The 26,000-nt window shown below is 41.4% G+C and overlaps 1 protein-coding gene across 5 annotated transcripts in view; it reads right to left on the reverse strand.

The window, feature by feature from the left end:
- The window catches only part of THADA (THADA armadillo repeat containing), a 293,763-nt gene that overhangs the window by 105,952 nt on the left and 161,811 nt on the right, over nt 1-26,000 (reverse strand). For all 5 annotated transcript variants that reach the window (XM_037066489.1, XM_037066490.1, XM_037066492.1 and 2 more), the window contains one exon: nt 23,594-23,762. In XM_037066489.1, the coding sequence (XP_036922384.1) occupies nt 23,594-23,762 (169 nt within the window). The remainder of the gene's footprint in view (nt 1-23,593; nt 23,763-26,000) is intronic.

The raw sequence follows: 26,000 nt of genomic DNA on the forward strand, positions 1-26,000 counted from the left end.
TTATACACTGAATCCCTCCCTTCCGAATAATTAAAAAAGCAGATTCTGGGGTCCTACGTCAGATCCATACAGTCAAAATCTTCAGAACAAGAGCTTGGGAATTGGTATTTAAACAGTACCCCAGGTAACTCCTGTGTCAGGTAAGTTTGGGAAACATTTGACAGCCCATCAAATCACCCTGTTTTTGTCAGTGTCCCAACAACCAGAGGTCTGAAGATGTACAGCCAGATGGCCTGAATTAGTGAAGATTTAGTTATGAAAATTCTACCTATTCCAGCCATGCTGATAATTTGACTTAAAATTAATACTATATGATTTTTGTATTCTAATTTTTCTGTTTTTGATTTGTTGGTTATTTTTCCCAAGTTTTACTACACAAGATTCTGGTGATGAATTTATACTGCTTTATATCCACCCAGTGCTTAATTAGTACAGTGTTGAACATTTAATTGGAACTCAATTAAAACCTTACTGATTGGTGGGTACAAGTACCACCCAACTTAAAAAAAAAAGGCTTAAAAACTCCCCATCCTGAAGCCAACCTGAGTAGCACAGCATACTTCCCTCACCAGCAGGTTAATGAGAACGAGAATGCACATTTAGGGTTTGTCCCTTGCCTTGAAAGAGCAAGGCAATTATTCAGCGATTTGGCCAGATTTCCAGAAACTACTGTTACGCCTGTCTGACTGCCTAGATTTCTCATAATAGAGTCCACTTCCTTTCATCCCCCAAGGATTACTGCTCTGACCCGGTGTTCTCTCCACCATCGTGCTGGGGAGGTCTCAGAGTTCATGATTTGCATCTGAGAGCGTCATAAAGATTCAAGTGGCGAGTCTGCTTTCAGGCAAGGACGCACAGGAACACTTCTCAGAGGGAAAGAGAAGTTTCATGTTGAGCACTGCAAATGTTCAAGGATTCTCATTTGAAAACATACTTATTCAAAACTTGAAGACCACTCTAGATTAAAGTATACATGAATCCTATCAAAAGAAAGAAACGCGGGACCCTTTCTAAACAGTGAAAGATTACCAGTTTTATAATATCCAGGAAAATAAAGTTGAGCAAACAACAGTGCGCCAATTTACTCAAAGTTAATACTGAAACAGGTTTCAGTTTGGGGTGGGGGGTGTACCAAAGCTATGTTCAATATTACATTTTGTAGGATGGACCCATTCTCCATTAAATAAAAAGTTTCAAAGGCAAACAATGAATGCTCTGTCTGATGAGATTCATCCTTGAAACTGAGCAGATTTCTAAATCAATGCACAGACCAGGCTATTTATAAACTACTTCCCATCAACCTCAGCGCAATGTCAACTAACAATAACAAGTTAATGTTTTCCAGTAATCTTCACTGTGATATTTAATTGCCAGCACTCAGGCCAAGGTAAACTCGGCAGTAACAAAAGAGCTAACATCACAATCAAAAAACAAGATTAATGAATTTACATTTCTGCTTTGAAGTGAATGCTGAAAATCATGCCCATAACATATTCTTTTTCAACCATTGGACTTTAATTGTGCCAAAGAGTTTATAGAGTGATAGGAAGGTAAAGTTTTAAAATATTTCTGTTTTTAATTAGCCACAAGCTTCAATCCTTGGGGAATTATTTTTTAGATCAAGAACATCCTCTTTGTAGTATTATAAGGTATATAACTCCCATATTGTCAAACATAATTTCTAAACCCTGACCACTATTCTTAAAGTTTTTTAAAAAATTGAAATACTACCTAACATGCCAAAAACTGAAATGTACCACTTGATGAGTTTTTATATATGCCTAATTATACAGATTTTAGTTGTAATAATGTAACTCAACAAATGATTCCACTACATAAAATTATCACAAACTATTACGTTTGCTCTAACAGGTGCATTATAGCATTCTTTTGTATTGTGATTAAAAGAAAGTGTTTTCATCTCTCACCTGGACTTAACTGGTAACAGTGGGTACTGAGTATTCATAATATAAGAAACAGAAGCACTTGCTTTTTGTGGGGAGAGGGGCGAACCTTCAAAATACACAGTAAGAAAATGCTCTTATAAAAATGAAGATGAAACAAAAACCAAAATGTGTATCTTTTGCTACAAAGGGTAAAAGATCGTTAACTGATTTTCAAACTCTGATTTGTTTGTAAACTCACCACTGAATATGTCAACTCTTCAATAAACCAAATGAATTAAACCTTCATAGTTTTCTGAACTAAAAGTCTTACCATCTATGGATCAAATCATTTGGTCTGTGTCCCATACATTTCGGTTACTTAATTGCTAAGAAAGTCCACTAGCATTCCTCTTTCTGCTACACTATGTATATGTGCTAGCTTTTCCCTTTGTTGAAATAGCTACTCCCCAAGCTGGTGATGGATTACAAAACCCAGGCCCAGGATATACAACTCATCCTGGATTTCTGGTGGTTAGGATAACCCACCCCTAGGTGTTGGGTTTTTGTCATGTCTTAGTAGGCTGTGATAATGCTGTGCTCAGCTAAACAAATGTACACACAACAGGGGCAAATATCCAAGAAACACCAACACTTCTAGATTCAAAATAAGGGGAGAAGGCCAACTTCAATCCACAAGAAATCTTTTTAAACAAAAATAATTTCTAAAGAGCTGCCGAACTGGGGGTGTGAGCTGGGATGGGAGTAAAAGAAAACTGTACTTGACAACAATCCACATAAATTTAAAAAATAAAATAAAATTAAAAAGGTGAAAAACTCATTAGTAAAAAAAAAGAGCTGCCGATCCATTGTTTAAATATGATCAGTAACATGAACTACCCTAAAACAAATGACTGTCAAGCAGTTTTTCTGTCAAACTAAACTAAGTAAATTCAGAATGCTCATTTGTAATGAGCATTCATGAAGGAAGGTAAACTTGTGCAGTCTTAATGTCAGAATTATAAAACAGGACTCTGAAATAGTGAAGTTCAAATTAATGCGATTTCCTCTTTGGTCTAGAAAAACCTCACTCTTTTTAATGAACAGTGTTAGCGTTGACATGGCCATCAAGCCTGGAGTTCTAATGCCAAGAGTTGCTAACCCCTCTGGGAACTTTGCCCTGCAGGAGGTGGAAGTACTCAATGGCCACCCAACCCACACAGGATAGAGGGCATTTTCTACAACACGAGCTTTCTCGTTCTGCTGTGCAGCATTCCTGTGCTTCACGTCACCAAAAAGAACCGGGCCACCCAAACTGTGTCTCACCTCCATTGTGACAAAAGTAGGGCACTCGTCCAAAAAGTTTTTAAAATTCCTACCAGAGTTATCACAGAAACACTTATTTCTAACACTACCAATAAGAAAACATACATAAAAAGAAGAAAACATACAGAAAAAGAAGAAAACACTATCACAGCCTTCGGATTATTAAAAAACAGCATTGTTCTAGTTCGTTCATCCAAAAAACCTTTATTGAGGGTTTAAGGTCAAATGGTATGGAAGTGTACAAAATAACCATGTCCATTCTCACCACTCTTATTTAGCATTATATTGGAGGCCTGAGCCAGTGCAATAAGAGAAGACAAGGAAATAAAAAGCACGCCAACTGGAAAGAAGGAAATAAAACTGTCTTACTCATACATGACATGATTATCTATCTTCGCAGTAACACACTGCAGAATCTATTTTAAAATATACAATAAATAAGGTTAGCAAGGGCTCAGAGTATGAGGTCAATATGCAAAAATTAACTATATTCTCTGAAGACTAGCAATGAACACTTGAAATCTGAAATTTAAATAACATTATCATTTCTAGCAGTATTAAAAACAAGCAATATCTTGAGATAAATCTAACAAAGTAGGTTTAAGATTAATCATCCAAGGATTGTGTAGGCCTGTATTCAGAAAAAGTTTTCTGTAACAGGCCAGAGAGTAAATATAACAGGTTTTTTTCTGGTTCATATGGTCTGTGTTGTAACTACTCAACTTGGCATTATATTATAAAAGCAGCCATAGAAAATACGTAAACAAATGGGCATGAGTGTGTTCCAATAAAACTTTATTTACAAAACAAGAAGCAAATGAATTTAGCTTATAAATCATAGCTTGCCAACCCCTGACCTAGAGGAATAAACTTAGTGCATCTCCTTCCTTACTACTGATTAAGATTCCAGATTTAGAGAAGTTACTTGTGAACCTCTAGGCTTTTGTAGAGTGGACACACAAATAACTCCTGCCCAGTGGAACAGGTAACCCTAAAGATTTATAATCTGTTGGACATCAGACTATCTTACACCTAATTCTGCGATCTTATCCTAACATTCTGTTAAATTGCCTATAAATGCCATAGTTTTTCAGATACTCTTTGAACTGATTACAACATCTTGCCGGTTCCCTCATTATTAATGAGTTCAATGAGCAATGTCTTTTACACATGTTCATTTTATATTTGCCTGAAAGTGATGGTTTTACCTTTCTAAAAATTACACTTTAACAATGTCAATTCTTCCCCTATTGCTCTAAAGATTCAATGCAATCCCAATGAAAAAACATCAACATTTTAATTGGAAATGCATTAAACCCATGTTTAAATTTAGAAAAAATTGGTATCTCTATAATATTCAGTCATATCAAAAACATGTATTATCCTTTGGTAAAGCCAAAATAATAAAAAGAAAACATATTATAAGGAATCTTTGCAAATGATATTATTACAAACAAGAGTTAGGTGACTGAGTACAGCATAGTGGAGAAGTAAGGAGGGCAGGCTCTGCAATCCTGGAGCGGTGCTGTCTAGCCGTATGACCTTGAGCAGGTTCAGCTTCCTCACTGTAAGACGGTACTTACTTCCTAGGATTATTATGAAGACTTAATGAATAAGTATATATAAGGACATAAAATAAGGTTTGACACAAAGTATAAGTGATGACTAGAAGTATTATTACAAAGTGAACATATAGAGATTAATCATTTTCAAAAGTGAAAACAGTACAAGTCAGAAGACAAAACATAAGAAAAGTACTCAGAATAACAGTAGTAAGAATATAAGAAATAAATATATAATCTACATGAAAAAGCTTTAAAATATGTTACCGAGGAACAAAAAAGACAAATGGATGGAAAAACACACTATGTTCTTTTTTTTAAGAAGGTTTATTTATTTATTTTTAGAGACAAGGGAAGGGAAGGAGAAACAGAGGGACAGGAACATCAGTGTGTGGTTGTCTCACACACGCCCCCTATTAGGGGCCTGGCCTGAAACCTAGGTACGTGCCCTGACTGGGAATTGAACTGACAACCCTCTGGTTCACAGGCCCGTGCTCAGTCCACTGAGCTACACCAGCCAGGACGCATACTATGTTCTTGAATAGGACAAAATGCTAATAAAGATGTTACATACAGTTGATAATGGAATATATAAATTTAATGTGAACCCAATAAAAATAAATACATCAACACAATAAAGAATGGGGGAACTAGGCAAGTTGAACTAAAGTTCTTAGGGCACTGAACAAAGAAATGAAGGGATCAGTCTCTACCAAATTGTAAAACACCATAAAACTATGGTGAGGAGCTGGTGTATAAATAGACAAACTGTTCAATGAAACAGACTAAAAATACAGAAAATAGGAGCAACTGCATTTGGAAATTTAATATATGACAAAGACAGCCTTTCTGTCATGAGAAATAAGATGTACTTCACTAAATGAATTTGCAGCACCCCCCCACACAATAGCTCACCATTATATTATTTTTCATTTCCCTTGATAACATCAAGTAATTTTCATAATACTACTTTTAAACTTATAATAATAATTATAAGAGATAGTTACATTTATTAAGAAACTATACCATGACAGCCACTATACTGGAAATTTGTACATGGAACCTCTATTCCTTCTATCAAACTTGGGAATTATATACTATCATTATTTTTTAAAGATTTTATTTATTTATTTATCTTTAGAGAGAGGGGAAGGGAGGGAGAAAGAGATGGAGAGAGACATCAATGTGTGACTGCCCCTTGTGCACCCTCCACTAGGGACCTGGTCTATAACCCAGGCATGTGCCCTGACTGGGAATCGAACCAGCGAACGTTTGCTTCACAGTCTGGCTCTCAATCCACTGAGCCACACCAGCCAGGGCCCTATCATTATTTTACAGATGGTTAAGCCTCAGGTTTAAACTTCAGTTATTTGCCCTAGGCCAAACATCCTGAAAGTGGGAAAAGAGTATGTCAAACCTAGGTCTGCCTAGATCTAAAACCTCTACCCACAAAATAATCCAGTTTGTCGTGAAACTCTAAGAATGGAGCAATAAAAACAGTTCTAGATTACAAATTGTGCATACCAAGTAGGAATGAGGTAACCGTAATAAAACACGGCATCTTCTCTATGCTTTTTAGTTTCCAACTGGTAAGTACACTGGGGTAGGTGCTTATTTACACTCTATCACGGTAGCCTGGCATTTCAGTCACTGGATGACACCCGAGGTGAATCTACCTTACACCAACTTCTTTCCAATAAGGTAGAGAGTTAAAGTGAGGCTACAGTAAGCTTGAACATAATTTTACAGTGAAGAAAATTTTGTAATTTTTTATTTTCTACGTATAAGGTCCTAATGTGGGAAACAGAAAATCTGTATGCCGAAAAAATATAACACTGCTTATTTTGACTTCCCTCTTCTAGGCAGTAAACCTCTTGAACTTCTGTCTATTTTTGGAAATTGAGGTATCCCTTTAATTCTGTTTCAGAACTGCTGACGGTGGTCAGACAGCAAAGGAAAGTCGGCACAGGGCCTGTCCCAGCCAAGCCTCCGAGAACGGGAATAAAGCACAGCACAAGCAAGCAAAAGCATTTTGGAAGAGAATTTTGTGAAACTGGTGTCAATGTTCACAACCCAACACAAGAAACACCACCCAAGTGCAAGCCATTTCAGACTAACGGGGCCCCTGAGGCCGGACCAATGTTGTAACCCCCCTGGAGCCAACATTTACAGCATGGATACAGCTGTGCTTGCGGAAAACAGAACGGCTCTTCTCTGCGTCCATCCTCTCTGAGGGTCCTACACACAACCAGCAGTGCCCTCCTCCACTCTGGCGTGTGGGAAGACCCAACACAGAAGTGCAGGCGCTTCCTCTGCTGAGACCGTCAGGCACAAACACTGCTGCATACACTCCTGCAGAACCTTCTTCTTTTGTTCAAGACCCTGTGATGATGATTTGTTTTCTACAAGCAGCCAAGATAATTAATTCAAACAATTTTTAATTGTTTCAATTGCAGTTGATATACATTATGTTAATTTCAGGTGTACAACACAGTGATTACACATTTACGTAACTAACGAAGAATCACCCTAACATGTCTGGTACTCATCTGATACCATACATAGTAATTACAGATAGTTTTCTAAAATGAAAATCACTTCCTTTTCAAAAATAATCTCCATTTTGCTAGATGCATTTTCCAAGTTCTCGATTCTAAAGCTGCAAACACACGTAACTTACGCCCTCTGCCAAAATGAATCTGGTGTCAGGGCTTCACAAAGGTGCCCCTAGATAACGGTAAAGATCCACACTCTAAACATGCAGTCACAAGCACTGCAGTCACGGTAAATTAATGGAAGTCTATTTCTATCCCACTGAGAAGCAAAAGAACCAACAGCTACTTGGGATCAATAATGAAGACTGTTGCTACTTTCTAGACGGGGGCCCAAAAGCCACTCAGAAGGAGTCAGATGTCTGTCGTGACTGGCTTGGCAATTTAGGTTCCAACAGCATGCTTCTCTCTGCCCACTGCTGCTTTCTGAGAAAGCAGATCCAGCGAGAGAACTAGAAGGCAGGGTGTGCCAGAGTGAGTCTGATATACCAAACTAGCTGCAAAGTCGGCACAGACAGTTTCTATACTTCCCTCACTCAGTTCCCTTGGTGTTGCCATTTTATATTACTCTGGTACATTTACCACACTAACGAAGTAACCGGTACATATGCTTTATTCAGATTTCACTAGTTTTCACCTTCTGTCCTTGTTCTGTTCCCAGGTTCCATCCAGGTCACCATGTTACATTTAGTTGCCATGTCTCCTTAGGCTCCTCTGATCTGCAACAGTTTCTTACACCTTTTCTTGCTTTTGATGACCTTCACGGTTTGTAGTAGTACTAGTCAGAAATTTAATGAGAAGTCCCTCAATTTAAGTTTGTCTGATTTTTAAAATTAGACTAGGATTATGAGTCGATGGAGGGGAGATCGCAGAGGGGACACACCTTTCCCGTGTCATAACCAGGACACCTGCTGTCAGCCGACCGTGGCTGCTGGTGCTAGCCTCGCTCGCACAGCGCAGAGGCAGTGCTGGCGGACCTCTCCCCTGCTGCGTTGTTCTCCTCCCCCTTCCCGTACTCTCTGGAAACCAGTCATTACGCACAGCCCACCCTCGAGATGAGGGAAGGGAGGTTATGCTCCACCTTCTGGAGGAGGGGAGGGAGTATCTACATAAATTATCTGGCATTCTTCCACATGGGGAATTTGTCTCTTTCCCCCCATTTATTTGTTCAATCACTTATTTATTTACATGATTATGGATATTTATTTTATACTTTGGGTTGTAAGTCCACTACAAAGTCCTGGAAAAGGCTTATTTGGACAAGCACTTCTTAAACTTTAATGAGCATATGAGTTTAACTGGGGATCCTGTGAACACGCGGCTTCTGAGCAGGTCTGGGGCGGCCCGGGTTTCTGCACGCCACCGCCGCCGGTCTGGCGCCGCTCTCTGAACAGCAGGGCTCCCTGGGCTGTGAGGGCCTCCTCGGGGAAGGCGTGCTCACCACGTTCCACGGCAGCCCATTCCACCTCTGAAGGGTCGGTCGGGAAGGAGAAAAATGTCTTCGACCCTCAAATCTATACAAAAAAATTCACTTGAATACAAACTCTGAGGCCGACTTCTTGGTGTTTTTGATCTGTTTTAAACTAAATTGTAGATGTTTTTAGGGCCCACTCCTGGCCCAACCTCTCATACACACACAGGCCACCTCTGTTTTCTCTAAATGAATTTAAAAATAATTAAATTCATCATGATTGATGCAGTGGTATCTAAAATATACCTTCTGAAACACACAGACAGTGGGGAATCGTGCATCTCTGCTTGTTCTGTGCCCTCCTTCAGGAGAGAGAGTGAAAATCAGAGCAACAACAAAAAAGGGAAAGCTAGGACATAGGAAGTTAACAAAGTAACAATACTTTCATCCAGAATAGAGGCAGTCATAATCTGGAAGACATATATTATTTTTAAATTTTTTATTCACTGATTGATTTTAGAGAGAGTAAGAGACATCAGTTTGTTGCTCCATATACTTAATGCATTTGTTGGTTGATTCTTGTATGTGTCCTGATGGGGGATTGAACCCACGACCTTGTTGTATCCACATGATGCTCTAATCAACTAAGCTACCCAGCCAGGACCTTGAAAACACATATTTTAAACAATATGGTCCTCCTCCTTTCATAAGGCTGAGGTGGTCCTAAGGAGGAGTCAGGCGCAAGAGCCTTACCACTGCTTACGGACTGTAGGCTGAAGGCCACTGGTGCTCACATTCTTCAGAAATCTACCATCTTGTACGTTCCGAACTGGTGGGTATGGATCATAGCACATTTCTAGTTCACCATCAGGGTTTCCTTTGAAGAACATGCACCCAAATTTCTAGCACCTTAATTCTAAATGCGTGCACACACATATATACACACAATGAGTATATATGTTCAATCATAAACTTTCATATAAATTATTGCCCTGTATCTGTTCTCTAAATAAACATCTGACAACTCAAACCTGATGATTAAATTTTCTTTCACATGGACTGGTCAACGAGCACTGCTTTTCTCAGTACAAAAAAAACAGATTGTTAATTGGACTAGTGAAAGTCTCATATACTTGAAAAAAATCAATTATAAATCAGGAAACTGAAACTGCATTTTAGGAACATGTTAGATATAAAAGTTACCATATACCCTGTAATCTGAGAAGAAAGGAAAGGCATAAAGTCTATTTGCTGTAAACTGACTTAAACTTACAAGTAAAACCGGTCTTAACCATCTCCAAGAAAAAAAATCTTTTTAAAAGGCTTAAGTAGTGAATAAGGGAAAAAACGTCAAACAGCACATTTAAAATGTTAATTATATTGCTCTCTTTGAAGATTAACAAAGGTGATGGAATTTCCTGGCACTTACAAACTCTTCAAAGTCACAATTTAAGAAAAGAAATGTTAAATCCATTTGATATAAAAATAACTCTGAACATCTTTGGTCCCCTTTGTGGAAATATGATTCTCAGGAAGTTAATGAAATTGTCCCCCTCCCAGAAAGCTGACTTTGGAGGATTAAAAAGCACCCAAACAGAAGAATGGCCGAGGTCCTAGTGACAACAGAGGATTGCCCCTTCAACACCAATGCGGGTCCAGTATTGAAGCATCTGACACCCGTATCCCTAATACCGGTGCAGGCTGCCATCAACCCAAGTATGTTACACACCTGCCTTGATTAGTAAGAAAAATAAGTGGAGGACTAAGCAGGGAGGCAACAGTCTAGCTCGATTCGGCAAAAGTGAATGAACAGGTAGACTTGAAATTGAAATGAATTTAGACTTGAAGGACATTTAGACTTGCAAGGAATCCCCAACAACGCGAGGCACTCAAGAGCGATAACAGAACTCACCTGCACACAGGGAAGAGCACAACCAATGAAGCTTCAGGACAGTGTCAGAAGACTCCCTTCCTACCCTAAATAACAGTACCATTCCCACCCCCACCTTCGATCTCTTTTGAAACAGAAGATCTGGCAATTACAGTCATTCTGTTTTATCTTACTTATTTTTCACAACTATCCCCAGAACACTACTTTTTTCTTCCTTTTTACAGAGGAAGGGATGAAGGCTAAGAAATCTCAGTGGGCAGTGAAGCTGGCAGCTGAACACAGATAGTCTTACTCTAGATCTTTCTTCTCAAACACTATTACACTGCAACAGAACTACCGACTGAAAAAGCAACACAGGTACGATACACAAGAGCAAAGATGAAGTCTAACCATCTAAAAGCAAAGGTTAGAGTGTGGGGCCGTGGGTGGCAGGAGGGACCCCAGAGTAGCCAGGGAGTCAGAGTGGTTGGTACTATTCTAGGAGGTAGATGCTCACATCATCTTGTTGAAATGCATTATTATCTGAGGATCTAGTGGAGCACAGGAATAAACAAGGGAAAGAAGAATAAGGCATTTATATGAAGCGTATGCCAACAAACTGGACAATCTAAAAGAAATGAATAAATTCCTAGACACATGTCTAGAAACCTACCAAGACTCAATCAGGAAGAAACAGAAAATCTAAACAGGCCGATAATGAATAAGAAAGCTGGGTAAGTAATCAAAGTCTTCCCAAAAGAAAAGCCCAGAGCAGATGAATTCACTGGTAAATTTCTACCAAACATTTAAAGAATTACTGTCCTGACTACTCAGTGGATTGGGCGTCTTTCTGTAAACTGAAAGGTAGCTGGTTTGATTCCTGGTCAGGGCAAATGCCAGGGTTGCAGGCCAGTTCCCCAGCTGGGGGTGTGCGAGAGGCAACCGATACTGTTTCTCTCCCTCTCTTTCTTCCTCCTTTCCCCTCTCTCTAAAAGTAAATAAATACAATCTTTTAAAAAGAAAAAAAATAGAATGGTCATTAAAAAAAATAAGAAGAATTACTGCCAATCCTTCTCAAACTCTTCCCAAAAAATTAAAGAGGAGGGAACACTCCCAAACTCATTTTATGAGGCCAGCATTACCCTGACACCAAAGCCAGATAAGAACCATAAAGGAAAGAAAACATTCCAATGCAAGCCAGGCATACAAGCCAATACCCCGATGAGTATAGATGCAAAAATATTCAAACACTAGCAAACCAAATTCCATAGAACACTGAAATGATCACATATGATGATCAAGTGGGATTTATACCTAGGATGCAAGAATGGCTCAACATATGCAAAGTAATAAACGTAGTAGGTCACATTAATAGAATGGAAGATAAAAATCATATGATCATCTCAATAGATGAGTTTGAGATGATCATGTTTTGAGAGGCGAGTGGAAGGAAAAGAAAAAAGAGGAGGTGAAGGAGGAGAAAAGGGAAGAGAAAGAAGAAAAGAAGAATGGTTCTTTTGAGATTTCCAGATTGAATGATGTATTCCCCTCCCATTCCCTTATTCCTATGCATGTCTGTAGAATTACAATCTGTTCGTGGGTCAGGATTGGTTTCTTTCATGGCCAATGGTATTTAAACGAGAAGATCACACTTCATCTACACAGGATTATGGAGCCAATCCATAGGTGCCATGAAACGAAGGTTCTCCAGCAGGGGTGACTCTGCCCACTCAGGGGACATGTGGGATTACCCCCAGACATTTTGGTGTCATTAGCTGGGAAGGTGGATACTACAGACTTATGCTGGCGAGATGCTACCAAACATATTACAACGCACAGCACAGCCCCCACAGCAGAGAATTCCCGAGCCCCTGCTGTCCAAGGTGCCGAGGCTGAGAAAGGCTGTAGTGGGGGGACAGGGCGGGGGGACAGGGATGCACGGCACAGAGAAATATAAGAATGTCACGACCAATAATGTGGATTAAAACAGAAAGGGTTTTACTACTTTAGGTCCACAGACTGACTTTACTTCAGGCCTCTGGGGCTGCTGCCAAATCGTCTGCTATACTCAACCACAGTGCTTTTAGACAGCCAACTGAGTCCTCAGCCACTAAAATATGTGGGGTGCTTGAAACAAATCCAAGGGCTACACTGTGAGCACAAATGCTCTGCAATCCGAGAAATGCTTCCTCAATAAAAACAATGAAGTATTACTTTTTCCCTAGTAGATTGGCAGATCTAAAAACAAGCAATAACTAGTGCTGTTTTCATGGGCTGGAGACCCACCAAACAAAGCGCATCATGTAATGGGACCACCTACCATCAGATATTTTATAAGAATTCTGGGAAACAACGGGAGCCTGCTAGTGTGCCCATAGTGTGATGTTTTGTTTTGTTGTGTTTTTAAAGCACACTCAGAATTATCATCAGTCATAGAAAGTATCAAACAATAAGGGTAGAAGGGAATGGAAAACAGGTCTTCCAAGATGAAAAATGAACTTGGAAAAGTGCTAGATTAATCTCTCTAGGAGGATCCTGTATCTCCCTTTCAGTTTATGAACTGCAGATTTCCCCCTTCGAACAGAAAAAAGACTCCTTTGTCTGGGACAGCGTGACAGTGTTCCTTTCTTGATTCATCAGGTTTCTGAGGGGGGGGGATGTAATTCAAAACAAAACAGGTGCAAGAATAACAACCTGATAGGCAGGAACTGAACCCTTAAAAATCAGAACTAATCTCAGCTCTTACAATCTTTAATAAGATCTTCAGGAAGGTAGAGAACACTGCTGAGAGGAGTCTTTTGTGGAGCACGCTAACACTAAGTCAAGATTGCTGAGAATCAACTTATTTCTCCTTTATGCACACACACTTCCCTTGGAATCCTCATGTTTTTACAGTGTTATTTCAATGTAAACTGATTTCTCTAAAACATGGCTTTCTTAGTTCAAATTCTTTCGTTCACCATCCACATCAGTGGACTTCGCCTTTTGGGTCATATGGCGACAGCAGCTGCAGCACCAAGCAGTAATGACGGCAGCTAACATTTACTGAGGTCTCTGCTACATGGCAGAGACCTCGCTGAGCACTACCCATGTATTAGTTCATTTAATCCTCACAACCAACCTACGAGGTAGTTTTATCTTCCCCTTCACAGAGGAGGAAGCCGAGACACAAGAATCAACTAGCCCCAATTACACAGCTAGCCAGTAGCAGAGCCAGGGCTCACAGGGCAACGAGCTGGCTCCAGTCTAAGGTCTTAGTCACTACAGAATGACCTCTTCAGGTGCACGTTCCCAGCTTTTATACATTTATTTATTAAGAAATTATATACTCCTCTATGAACATGTTATTACCTTGTATATCAGACACCAAACAACAGTTACGAGGATGAGAGAAAAGAAGCAACGTGCCGTCATACCCTTCCACACACACTGCTGTCTTGTACACCGCATGTTGAAGGCCACAGGCCTGCAGAGGCCAAATGGCTTGGCCTGGCATTTGTGGTCTCACATGCTCACCTGTGTCTACCTTGCCAGTCACATATCCCATCTGTCCCTGACACACTCCTGGACCCCAGAGGCTGGTTTACTCACTGTCCCCTGCAAACACCTTCTGCATGCCCCCTCCATGCCTTGGTTCAGAACCAAGTCCCTTGTTTCAAAAGCAGAAAACTAGTTTAAAGGTCTATCTCAAGACACACTGTCCCCATGAAGCCTTCCCCAGCTCTCCTCTTGGGTATGTTCTTGGCCACTTGCCTGGCACACACCACAGCCAGGTATTTCTGTTAATTGTCTACGATGTTGTAGGCTTGTTTTCCACAGCAGCTTGTAAGCCTCTTGAGGGCAGAGAACATGTTATTTATTAACCTTTCCTGGTAGTCTCTGTGGTACCTGGCATAGTATTATGCACTTAATAATCACTCAGGGACTATTTGCTAAGTAAGAGAATACACAGGCATTCTCCACATTTACTCAACATCTCTAAGGCCCAGGTACAGGGAGTTAAGGTAAAGATCATCCAGGAAAGCAGAGGAGGTACCGTGAGGAATACGTTCCTCTTCGCCTAAGCTCATGGGAACCACGACAGGCTACTTGACTCACTGTGATTTTGCAGGGAAAGAACTTCATGGTCCCCACTAATCTCCACGTCTATCTGGGCACAACACAGAAGGTACAAGTTTCCAAAGCAATGATATCCTTCCTGGCCTTGTTTACCCACTACTGTGACTCTCTTGGCACTTCATGATTAAAGGTCGTCTCAAACAGACAGACATGTGTAACCTACTCAATTTCAGGAGAAAAGATGTTCACTCTTTATTTTAAAATAAGCTTTCCCTTGTCTTGTGGTGGGATTTGCTCAAGTGTTACCTTTCCAACAATTACTATTCTGATACCATATTTAATTCTGCCACCTGCCCCCCCTTCCGAATCCCTAATTCTCCTTATCCTGCTCTATGTGTTCTTTGTCTGCAGCAATTATTATCTACTAATACATATAACTTACTTATTGATTATGCTTATTGTAATACATTAGAATAAATTTCATTATAATACCATTTTCTATTGCCCATCTCCCCGCCCCTAGAATGCGAGCTCTGTGACAGCGGCCATCTTTGAGATCAAGGGTCTGTCTCTTTTGTTCTCTGATACTTTGCACCTACAACAGTACCTGGCATGTTGGTGTTGAATCAACGGCTGTCAAGTGGACAAATGAACAGACCGTGTCAACTTCCATTTTTACCCTGTACTTTGAAAGCCCCAGAGTCACTCTTGCCTAAGAGTTTCCTTTCCCTCGTCCAGACAGCGTATGGTACGGTGGTTGATTGCACTAACATGAAAGCTTTGAATCTCAGCTCCACTTCAGACCATTTCTCCTTGCATAAGGCTGGTCAAATCTCAACCCCTCTCATTCTGTTTTCTCTTCAGGATAATGGGAATAATGCCGAAAGAGCCTCTGTAGGGACTCAACACACACACACACATTCAATAACAGCTATGTGCATATAGGTATTATGTATATGCACACACGTGCACACACATGTACATATGTGCATGTGCACACACACACACATACGAACACACATGTTTTCTACCATTACTTCCTCTACTTTAATTCTGAACAACAACAAAAACCTGGGGATACACCAACTGACAAATCTCTAAATCTCAGCCCCTGCCTGAAGCTCTGAGTCCAGAGAATCACAGACGGCAGTAGCACGCTGGCTGGCGACAGCAACAGTGCGTTTCAGTCAATGCTCTGCCCTGGCAGCTGAAAGTTGTCTTCCTCACACCTAGAGAAAGTTCCCTAAGTAACACACACCAATAAAAGCCTTTCGATATTTATAAGGAAGAGATTAATTCATCTTCAAAAGTAGCATTTTAATTAAAAATGACTTTTCTGGGCTTATATCCAGAAAGGAATAAATTGCCAAAAGGTAAGGTTTAACAAGGTTTAGTCTGTGCTTTCCAATTCTTTCATGTCAAAGCACACACATGAAGTAATCTTCCTTTGGCACTCTGGGATAAGCAGATGCTGCTACTCCCAGCTGCAGGCGACTGCCCGGAGCCCCCGCCCCGCAGGCCCGAGAGCTGAAGGAACCCACGGGTGCTCGGCACGTCTGCGGCTGCGTCACTGAAGAAGCTCTGCCTTAGCCCTTTTTTTGAGCTGGGACCTTCCTGACAATCAGATTGTCTCCCTTTCGTGTGGACACAAGTCCTCGGAGGGAAGGAGTGGATCTGGCCACCAGTTACGAGAGTGAGCGTTTTCTTCATGGCTCATCCCAAAGAAGAGCACCCTGGCCATCTATAACTTACAGCATCAGCTCAAGTCCATGCTTTTGTTTCTGATTTTCCATTCTGAAATCATATTTTTTGAGTATAAAATAAACAATGAAGATAGGCAAACCTAAGTCACTGAATGGAATCTGTCAAGTAGTGTTCCATTCTAGATACTAGAACATTCTACTTTATGTTTCATAATTTTGTACTTTTAAGAAATGTGAAAATATATTGACATTTTTAAGAACAAGGTGCTATCTTAAATGGTTACATTTTTAAAAGATGAAATTAATCATTCTTTTAAATTATACTTAATTATGTTTGGGTACAATAATATTAGCAAAAAATATACTTTTTCTAAAAATATTTGTTTCCTTATTTAGAAAACTTTGGTAGAATTTAGACGTAAGGCTATCTCGATCACTGATTTTCTATTTGCTTTCACTGCTTCTCTCTGTAGGAAAGGGTAAAGGATGGTTGATCTGATCCCTGTTATTTTTTTTTGTTTTTGTTTTTTAAAAGATTTTATTTCTTTATTTTAGAGAGGGGAAGGGAGGGAGAAAGAGAGGGAAGAGAAACATCAATGTATGGTTTCCTCTTGTGCGCCCCCTACTGGGGACATGGCCCACAGGCCAGATATGTGCCCCAACTGGAATAGAACGCAGGACCCTTTGGTTTGCAGGCCAGCACTCAATCCACTGAGCCACACCAGCCAGGGCTTATCCCTATTTCTTGATCAATATTCCTTTAGATGCCTAGCTGGCTGAATTGGTATACTTAAAAAAAATTATTTACTTATTTTAAGAGAGAGCGAGGAGGGAAGGGAAAATGAGGAAAGAATCATCGGCTGATCCGTTGTCTCTCATACACACCCCCTACACACCCGCACTGGGGACCTAACCAACACCCCAGGCGTGGGCCCTAACCAGGAATCGAACCAGCGACCTTTCACTTTGTGGGATGATGCCCAACCAACTGAGCCACACCAGTCAGGGCTGGCCAACTTTTCTTTCCTGGTTTTCTCCTTTTCTTTTCCACAAAAGTAATGCCAACATCTGCCTCTGTTTTTGTTCTCATGCTGTCCCTCCCAGCCCTGCACCCCTGTTCCCACCCCCACAAAGACCCTAACTAACTAGCCCTAACAGAGTCTAGCAGGGTGCTACAGACTAAGGCAGAAAGGACTGTGGTTTCAGTCTTCTTTTATAACTGATGCCCTGTGTGGTGGCTTTTGATTCTGCCTCATCTTCACTTTTTTTACTCAGATGCTCCCTGGTCCCTGAGGGTCTGGTAGGCCACTTGGTTTCTAACCCTGAACTCCCCACACTGGCAGGGGAGAGCCTTAAAGGCAAACCTGTGTTTTCACCCAAGCCCGAACAGGGTAGACATATTGCCCTGCCTGTTGAACTGAATTCAGACTTCACTACTTTTTCATGGTTGCATCGGCTCCCAGACCTAGGATCCACAATTCCTGTGGTTGCCCATATTTGAGAGGCTTTGTCATACCCTTAAGGACAGAGGTATGGCAACTGTGAACTTGGCCCATAACCTAGGTCTCAAGGGAGGATTCTATATTTCTAGGTTAGAAGCATTAAATGGGGGCTCAAAGAGAAGTGATAAGAAAGAGATGAGCAGAGACAGGGAAGGTTAGGTGAGTACTTTTAAATATCCTTTAGCAGTTGTAGCTTCTCTGGGTATCACTGACTTCCTCTGTCCCTCTTGGTAACACTGATGGACTTTGTTTCCGATGTTTTAGTGCCACATCCAATCAGATTTAAGGAGACCAACTGAGTGACAAGGTAGTAGAAACAGACTGAAGGTGGATTCTTGGTTTGGTTTCCTTAGGCATAAAAAGTTGTATTGACATCAACTATCAGAGAGGCAGCATGTTTTAAAGAGAAAAAGAGTACAGTCTCCAGAGTTTAAATATTTCATCTCTCCCTTGGCTACCTCTGTGACTTTACACAAGTTAGTCTCTCAGGCTTATCTCAATTTTCGCATCAGAAACGGGGTGGGAATTGGGGGAAGGGGTTCGTGTGTGGCAGGAATAGCACCTACCTTGCAGGGTTGCTGAAAGTGTTAGTGAAATCACATACACAATTCACGTAGAACACAGGAGGTGCTCAAAAGATTCCTTTTCCTTCTCTTATGGCAAACTCTCCCGGTGCGTGGGCCTGGGCTGCCTGCAGTCCACACCACCCCCCGCCCGCTAATATTTCCTGTCAGCCCAAGTACACAGCACTGCTGCTCAGCCCCACGCCAGGGGGGGATCGTTCTCACTCCAAATTCTCAAAGTGCAGAAATCAAGGCTCCAAATTTGGGGAGTAAAGGAGCTGGAAAACTGTTCGATGATTCTATTGCTAAAAACTGAGAACGTTTAATACCAACAAAGGGATGTAGAGAACTGTGGTAACTAGTTTGATTAACTGAAGAAGAAGGAATACCTTGCCTAGAATGTTCAGATACAATGCAAAAGTGGTTTTTCTGCTTCTACCGCACCTGGGTTGCCTCCACCCCCCACTGTACTCACCATATGAAGGAGCTTAATTAGAGAGAGAGCAGAGGCCGCCTTTTTGTTACACCATCGGAAGAACAACCCAAACAGACAGGAAATAAAAAAAACTCAGAATTCCAAATTTACTTCAAATGGTAGATATTTCCTTATGAAAAACACCAAAAGGTGTGTTAAGTCCCCAAGAATCAGAATAAATCTTTCCTCCTGATTGTTGGCCAAACCCTTCCTCAATAAAAAAGAACGTTTTTGAACTCCAATGTGATTTCTCGGGACTGGTAAGTCACCTAGTAATAATCTTAAGTCCCCAACATGCAGCATTTTGGCAACAAAAACAGACAGTTAATTCTATTTAAAAGACAGGGTAGCCCTGCCATTTGTGGTTCCCAAATGAGGTAATGTCCACAGCTCTTATCTGGCCTTTATTGAGGTTTAATGTCATTTACCGCTGACTCTTGCAAACCTGCTGCCTAATCTCACCTCCTCTGATGTGCGTTACTTCCAGTCCACTCCAACATGGCAATTATGAACCTCTGGTTTTTAAAACGATTAAGAAATGAATCCCACGTGCTTTGGTTTTTTTGCATGTCCTATAATTTGAGTCTTTCTTCCGTGGTACCAGAACATTTCAGAGATCAGCATGTTTCTCGTTTTTAAGGTATACTTATAAAAATACTTCTGAGGTTTGATATATTTATGTAAACATTTTTCAAAGAAGTCAAAATGTATAATTCAAGAAAATGTTCTGTGAAAGAATTTGTTTTCTGATTACAAAATGATTTCCTGCTTTTGAAAAAACAACAATTTTATATTTACTTAGCTGGCTCTGAAAGTCCCATGGAGATTATCATTCCTTCAATCCCTAACATCTCTTTTCCAGGTGCAGGTCTTTCACTGATTTTCAAAGGTAGCTTTATGCAGAGAAGGAATCTATAAGCTGTAGACAGGAAAAAGAAAAAGAGCTCTCCCCATCTTAATTAACCCTTTATGCTTTCCCCATAAAGAACAGTCTATTATGACACAGCTGAGGCACCCAAATGGACATGACCAAAAAAGAAAAAAGCAAAGTCATATGCCTTTGGCTTTCTTTTTTCAACCAGAGTATAAACCACTCTTGGTAAAGACAGGAATCTGCTTGATAAACATGAATACAATACCCAACACTCAGTGTTATTTTTTTCCAACAAGCCCTTTATGTCTCCAATACTCAAGGACAAGAGCAACACCCACAAGCACCCACAGTCACAGGGTTTTTACCTTCTCATGCTGTTTCACACTTTAGGGAGCAGAAACAAGTAAATGTGAGGGTATCAAAGGCAGCCCAGACACAGAGCAAATGACCGTGTTTTGTGAAACACAAAGCCAGACCTGCTAATGGTGCGGGTGGGAAACTCGGCTGGGAGGCCCCTCTGTGTAACTGGTGAAAAAGCCAAAAAGCAACCCCAACTTCACTGCTTCTGACCAAGTGCAGCCAAAAGAGGATCCTCAGTAAAGAAAATCTGAAGGCAGATTCCCCCTTAACAATCTGAGCCTTCCTTCTAAGTCAGCTGTATAATCTTTGAAAAGCCTGTTCTGCATTACTCATTATTGCCAGCCCCGTCCCNATGCTGTTTCACACTTTAGGGAGCAGAAACAAGTAAATGTGAGGGTATCAAAGGCAGCCCAGACACAGAGCAAATGACCGTGTTTTGGGAAACACAAAGCCAGACCTGCTAGTGGTGCGGGTGGGAAACTCGGCTGGGAGGCCCCTCTGTGTAACTGGTGAAAAAGCCAAAAAGCAACCCCAACCTCACTGCTTCTGACCAAGTGCAGCCAAGAGAGGATCCTCAGTAAAGAAAATCTGAAGGCAGATTCCCCCTTAACAATCTGAGCCTTCCTTCTAAGTCAGCTGTATAATCTTTGAAAAGCCTGTTCTGCATTACTCATTATTGCCAGCCCCGTCCCTTCAGAGCAGCAGCAGCCTAATAGAATCAAGAGACCTAACTTGTATGGGCCCCAGGGTCCCATTTTTATCACAGGGATAGAGTGAAAAACCAAGGGCAGTGAGTGCCTAAGGGTCTGTACTGAGGAAAGCACCAAAGATTCACAATGTATGTAACGTAGACCAGAGGGTCTGGCCTGGGAGCTTCAGGTGTCGTACAATCTTTTTAGGAGATCTGCAAGACTAAACATTTTCCAAAATGGTACTGAGACATGCTTTCCTCTTCTATTCTCATTCTCTCACAAGTGTGAGGTGGAGTTTGCCAGAGGCTACGGGTACGTGATGACGACATCACTCTGGAGACTAACAGAATGTGTGCTTGTGAGATCTTGTGCTTAAATAGTTTCTGTTTTAGTTTCTAATTAAATATTGATAGACAAACACTCTTTGGGATCCTCAATAACCTCTAACAAGAGGTCCTGAGCCGAGTCTGAGATCTGCCAACCTAGAACTTCAGTTGCTACACAAACGCGGTTCCCAGATGGGCTGACTTCTCACCCACTCACAACCTTTCTGTGTGTTGTTCTGTCTGCCTGGGAGACTCTTTTCCTCCCTTCACTTGACTAACTTCTTCTGCTCTCTGCTTAGATGTCACTTTTTTAGGAAGCTTCCCCTGACTTCCCCAAGCCCAGTCAGGTGGCCCTGCTTCGTGCTCCCCTAGCACTTAGCACACTATTTATTTAACATCAATACACGGTGATCACCCATTTCTGGGTCCTTTCTTGTCCTTGACTCCTTCAATACAAGAACTGTCTTGGCACAGTTTTGACTGTGATACAGTAGTATGTAAGAGGTATTCAGCCCTGGCTGGTGTGGCTCAGTGGATTGAGTGCCGGCCTGTGAACCAAAGGGTCTCTGGTTCAATTCCCAGTCAGGGCACATGCCTGGGTTGTGGGCCAGGTCCCCAGTAGGGGGTGTGCGGCAGGCCACCACACAGTGGTGTTTCTCTCCCTCTCTTTCTTCCTCCCTTCCCCTTTCTCTAAAAATAAATAAATAAAACCTTTGAAAAAAAGAAGCATTCAGTAAATAATTGTTGAATACATAAAGCAACTAAGAAAGGAAGGCAAGAATATAGGTCTTACATCCTCACCTAGAGGGAATCAGTTACTAAAAACATTAGTTTTCATTATAGTACAGGCTCATTAAAACTATGATAATGGTAACAACAATAATACCTATCTATATCTCCATATCTCCTATGTACCAGGTACTATACTAAGACTTCTAAGCACTTCATATGCATTAATTCATTCAGTCTTCACCAAATCTCTATGACATATACAAGATCTGTGTGGCCAAAGTCAAATCACTGTTAATATAAAAAGAACAGTTTGCGTGATGCTGACATAACCTGGCAGCCAAAAGGAGTGGACTGGAACACGCGCGCGTGAACAATGATGACTTCACTGTACTAGTCAGTGGGGACAGTAGATGCCATTGAGTGGGGATGTGTACTATGTGGCCGTCACGTTCAAAATGACTGAGTAGAGCAATGAATCTGCATCAGATTTTGTGTTAAGCTTGAACATTCCTCCACAGGAACTATTTGGATGATTCAGAAATCTGTAGCCATGACATCATGACAATATGCCCACTCATGCATCCCACCTCATGCAGAGTTTTTTGGTGAAACATGAAATCAGCCAGGAGACTCAGCCCCCTACAGCCCAGATTTGATGCCCTGTGACTTCTGGCTTTCCCCAAAACTTACATCACCTTTGAAAGGGAAGAGATTTCAGACTGTCAATGAGATTCAGGAAAATATGATGGGGCAGCTGATGGTGACTGGGAGAACTGTGTGAAGTCCCAAGGTGCCTACTTTGAAGGGGACTGAGGCATCATTGTCCTACGTACAATGTTTCGTGTATCTTCTCCAATAAATACCTCTATTTTTCATAACATACGAATGGATACTTTCTGGACAGATCTTGTACACCACTGTTATTCTCATTTCAAAAATGAAGGCCCAGATGTGCAGGCAGTGTGTGGCGGATAACCTCAAATGTCAGCAGTACAGACCTCAAGCTTATAACATTTATTGGAATCTCAAGGCCACCTCTCAACTCTGCTGACAAATCAGAAACACGACTTAATATATAAATCTTACCCCAGCCCTGGCTCACAGTGAGTGACCACAGCAGACCATGCGAACATCTGATATTCTAACCCATACCACCTAAACCCAAGGTTATAGTTAGGCTTTAAAAAGGCGTTTCAATAAGAAGTCTATTTGTTCAAAATAAAAAGTCTCCTTTGTTGCTGAGAAAATAGGAAAGCAGGGTTTGAAACTTCCACGTACTGTGGTGTGATGCTACAGGACAAGCTCCCCTCGATGCGGATAACCCTCCTGTGCTTCTTGGGCTGAGCTCTCTTTCAAGGAATGCTCACAACTTCACCTCGAATAAGGCGTGGCTTAGATTTTTCTGTAGGCATACCTGATGGAAAAGACACTTTTACCTGGTTCAGTCCACATGGGAAAGCACAATGTAGAAAACAGGATTTAATGCAACAAATAATCAGGCAGAATCATAACGTGACACTGTAGTCACAACTGTAATGAAAAAAAAAATGCATCTAGGAATTATCTGTTTTCTCAGCAACAGAAAAAAGCTCTGGGGGTAAAGTTAAAAGCCTGTGCAACAAATCTTCACCTGCTAACACGACATGAGAAGCCAAGGGTCATCCTGTGGTGTCTGACAAGTCACACAAAGGAACTTTACTTACCTGGAGGAGTGTCCCGTGAATATGGTTTTGCCGGAAACGCTGGTCAGTGCAGTCAGGGAGTTGGGCCAACAGAGTGCGGATGGTATCAGGGATCTCATCCATCATAACAAACGGGACCAAGGCGCGGGCTGCCATTTCACGGGAGCGGTAGACAGGTGAGTTACCACACCTGAGAAAAAAAAAGAAACACAAGACCATTCAATACTCACTCCCTCACCTGTGCCTGTGGATATGCTGTGATCTCTCTAGCTCTGGCTGGGACATCAAGGCTGAGAATATAGGGAAGTTACTTTTTATTCCAAATAATGTATGTGTGTGTGTGAGTGTGTTAATTCTACAGGCGACTTCCCTTTTCTTATAAATATCATTATTAGCGATGCTTCTATCGCAGGGATAAATGAAGAGAGTCTTTGGCAATAAGATACTAGGCAAAAATGGCTTACTCCTCAACAGGCAAACGACCATTTATAGGACACTCAGTGACTCAAGGCACCGTGATGAGTGACACGAGAAGTCAGACGGTCGCCGTTGTCTTTGAGGAGCCTGCACGCTGGCTGGCAAAAGGAGGAGTACATTTGACAGGATAACCAAAAACACGGGACAGTACTGGGAAAAGGGTAAGCAGGCAATCTTGACGTTATGGATACGGGAGGATAAAGCTGAGGTCCTGAGAAGGATGGCACCCTGGAAAGCCAGCATAATCTAAATGCGCTACAAGAAACAAGGCAGTTGTGTCGGGGGGGCAGTCGTACAACGCAAGGGCAGATGCTCAAGGTGGAGGCAGGTGTGTCTGGGTGAAGTAGAAGCTCTTGAGTCCCAGTAGAACTTAGGGCTGAGAAGTGGGTCATACCAGGCTAGGAAGTGCCAAGTGGCAGACTACAGGATCTGAACTTGGCAAGAGAACAAAGGATGGACCCTTGAAGCACCAAGTCCCTGTCTCTGGGCTAACTCACACCCAAGGAACTTGACCAGAAGCTGCCAGTTCTTAAATGAGTAAGATTCATGGACAAGTGGAGTTCTGATATTCTACAAAGGTCACTGGAAAGGCAGGTCATCATCCAAGGGCCTCTGAGTTAACACCCAGAACCTGAGGGCCCACAACAATTTTGTGGAAGCTGTGCACCCAGGAGCCTTCACAGACAGTATTATTTGAGAGGAAAGCCCAATATGGTAAGTCCTAGCTTAAATAAGCTCTGGACTAGAACGCTCAAGACTTCATGATCTTTCATCGAATTAAGAAAGTAACTCACTCAACCTACAGAAATGTCCTGGATGCCAAGACAAGGATGGTAGATGTTAGCAGACTCTTCAGGACAAAGAAATGGGCTCTTGTTTTGTTTGTTTGCTTTTGTTTCACTCAAAATTAATCAGTATTCCAAGAAGGAATTACTGGAAAGGCTGAGACGTGAAGCCCACATAGTCACACTGTGTTCCTCAGTGTGCAGAGGAACACAGTCTCACGACTGAAGCGTTTCAAATCCTCGAGGTATCGCCGACATTGCTCTTAACATGACATTAGAAGTACAGATACAATCTCTGTACAAATGGAATGATCCAAGCCAAATTTCACCACAGGAGTAGGTCAGGAGAAGAAGGTAGGGAAAGAGGAGAGATACCAGGTAAGTCAAACATTGCATCATCCCCCCCCAAAAGTGTAGGTCCATCAGCACGTACTTTCAGGATGGGGAAGGGCTTGCCTTACATTATACTATGGGAAAACAGTGAGACCTAAGGGAACAGTAGGTAGCTACAGATTCCCCAATGGTCTTGGACTAGGTTCTGCCAACTCACCCACTTTCTCACTCCAAAATGATTAAATGTTTAATCTGTAATTGGCAAATGCAGTAAAATGTTTGCTTTGGCCCATGGGAAGCTAGAGAGGGTGAGTGAGAAAACTTCATTTGACAGAGAAAAGAAAATACTCTGAAAATGCTTTGAGATTTAATTAGCCAGTGACCTCACTCAGCACAGCCATTTGTTGCAAGCTTCCCCCTCTGTCTGCCCCCCACCCCTCCAGCGCACACATTTTGTGTTAGAGTGTGTTTTATGTTACCGAAAGGGCTCTTGTGTATAAATGTTTCTCTTCAAATACAAATAACTCGGACATGGTTACAGATGTTTCGTTGCTAATTAGCAGTAACTGTACACTAAAGAATGCCCCTCCTTTTACTCCTGACCTTTTACAAATGATGATTTCCCAGAGGAATCTGGCATCCGTACAGAAAAAAGAATGGAAAGCGGGAAAAGAGCCAGAATTCTCTGCTTTTGGATGCCCCGGACTAGGGTACTTTCCAAATGCACACAATCAGGTTAAAGAGGAAAACAAAACCTCCCCACAAAAAAGTAATGCAATTACAGAAAAAGAGAGGAAGCCTATTTTAAAGTAATATTTAATTAAGTAACATTC

Source organism: Sturnira hondurensis, unplaced genomic scaffold (assembly GCF_014824575.4).
Source record: "Sturnira hondurensis isolate 20B ecotype Veracruz unplaced genomic scaffold, ASM1482457v3 Scaffold0016663, whole genome shotgun sequence".
Classification (NCBI taxonomy): domain Eukaryota; kingdom Metazoa; phylum Chordata; class Mammalia; order Chiroptera; family Phyllostomidae; genus Sturnira; species Sturnira hondurensis.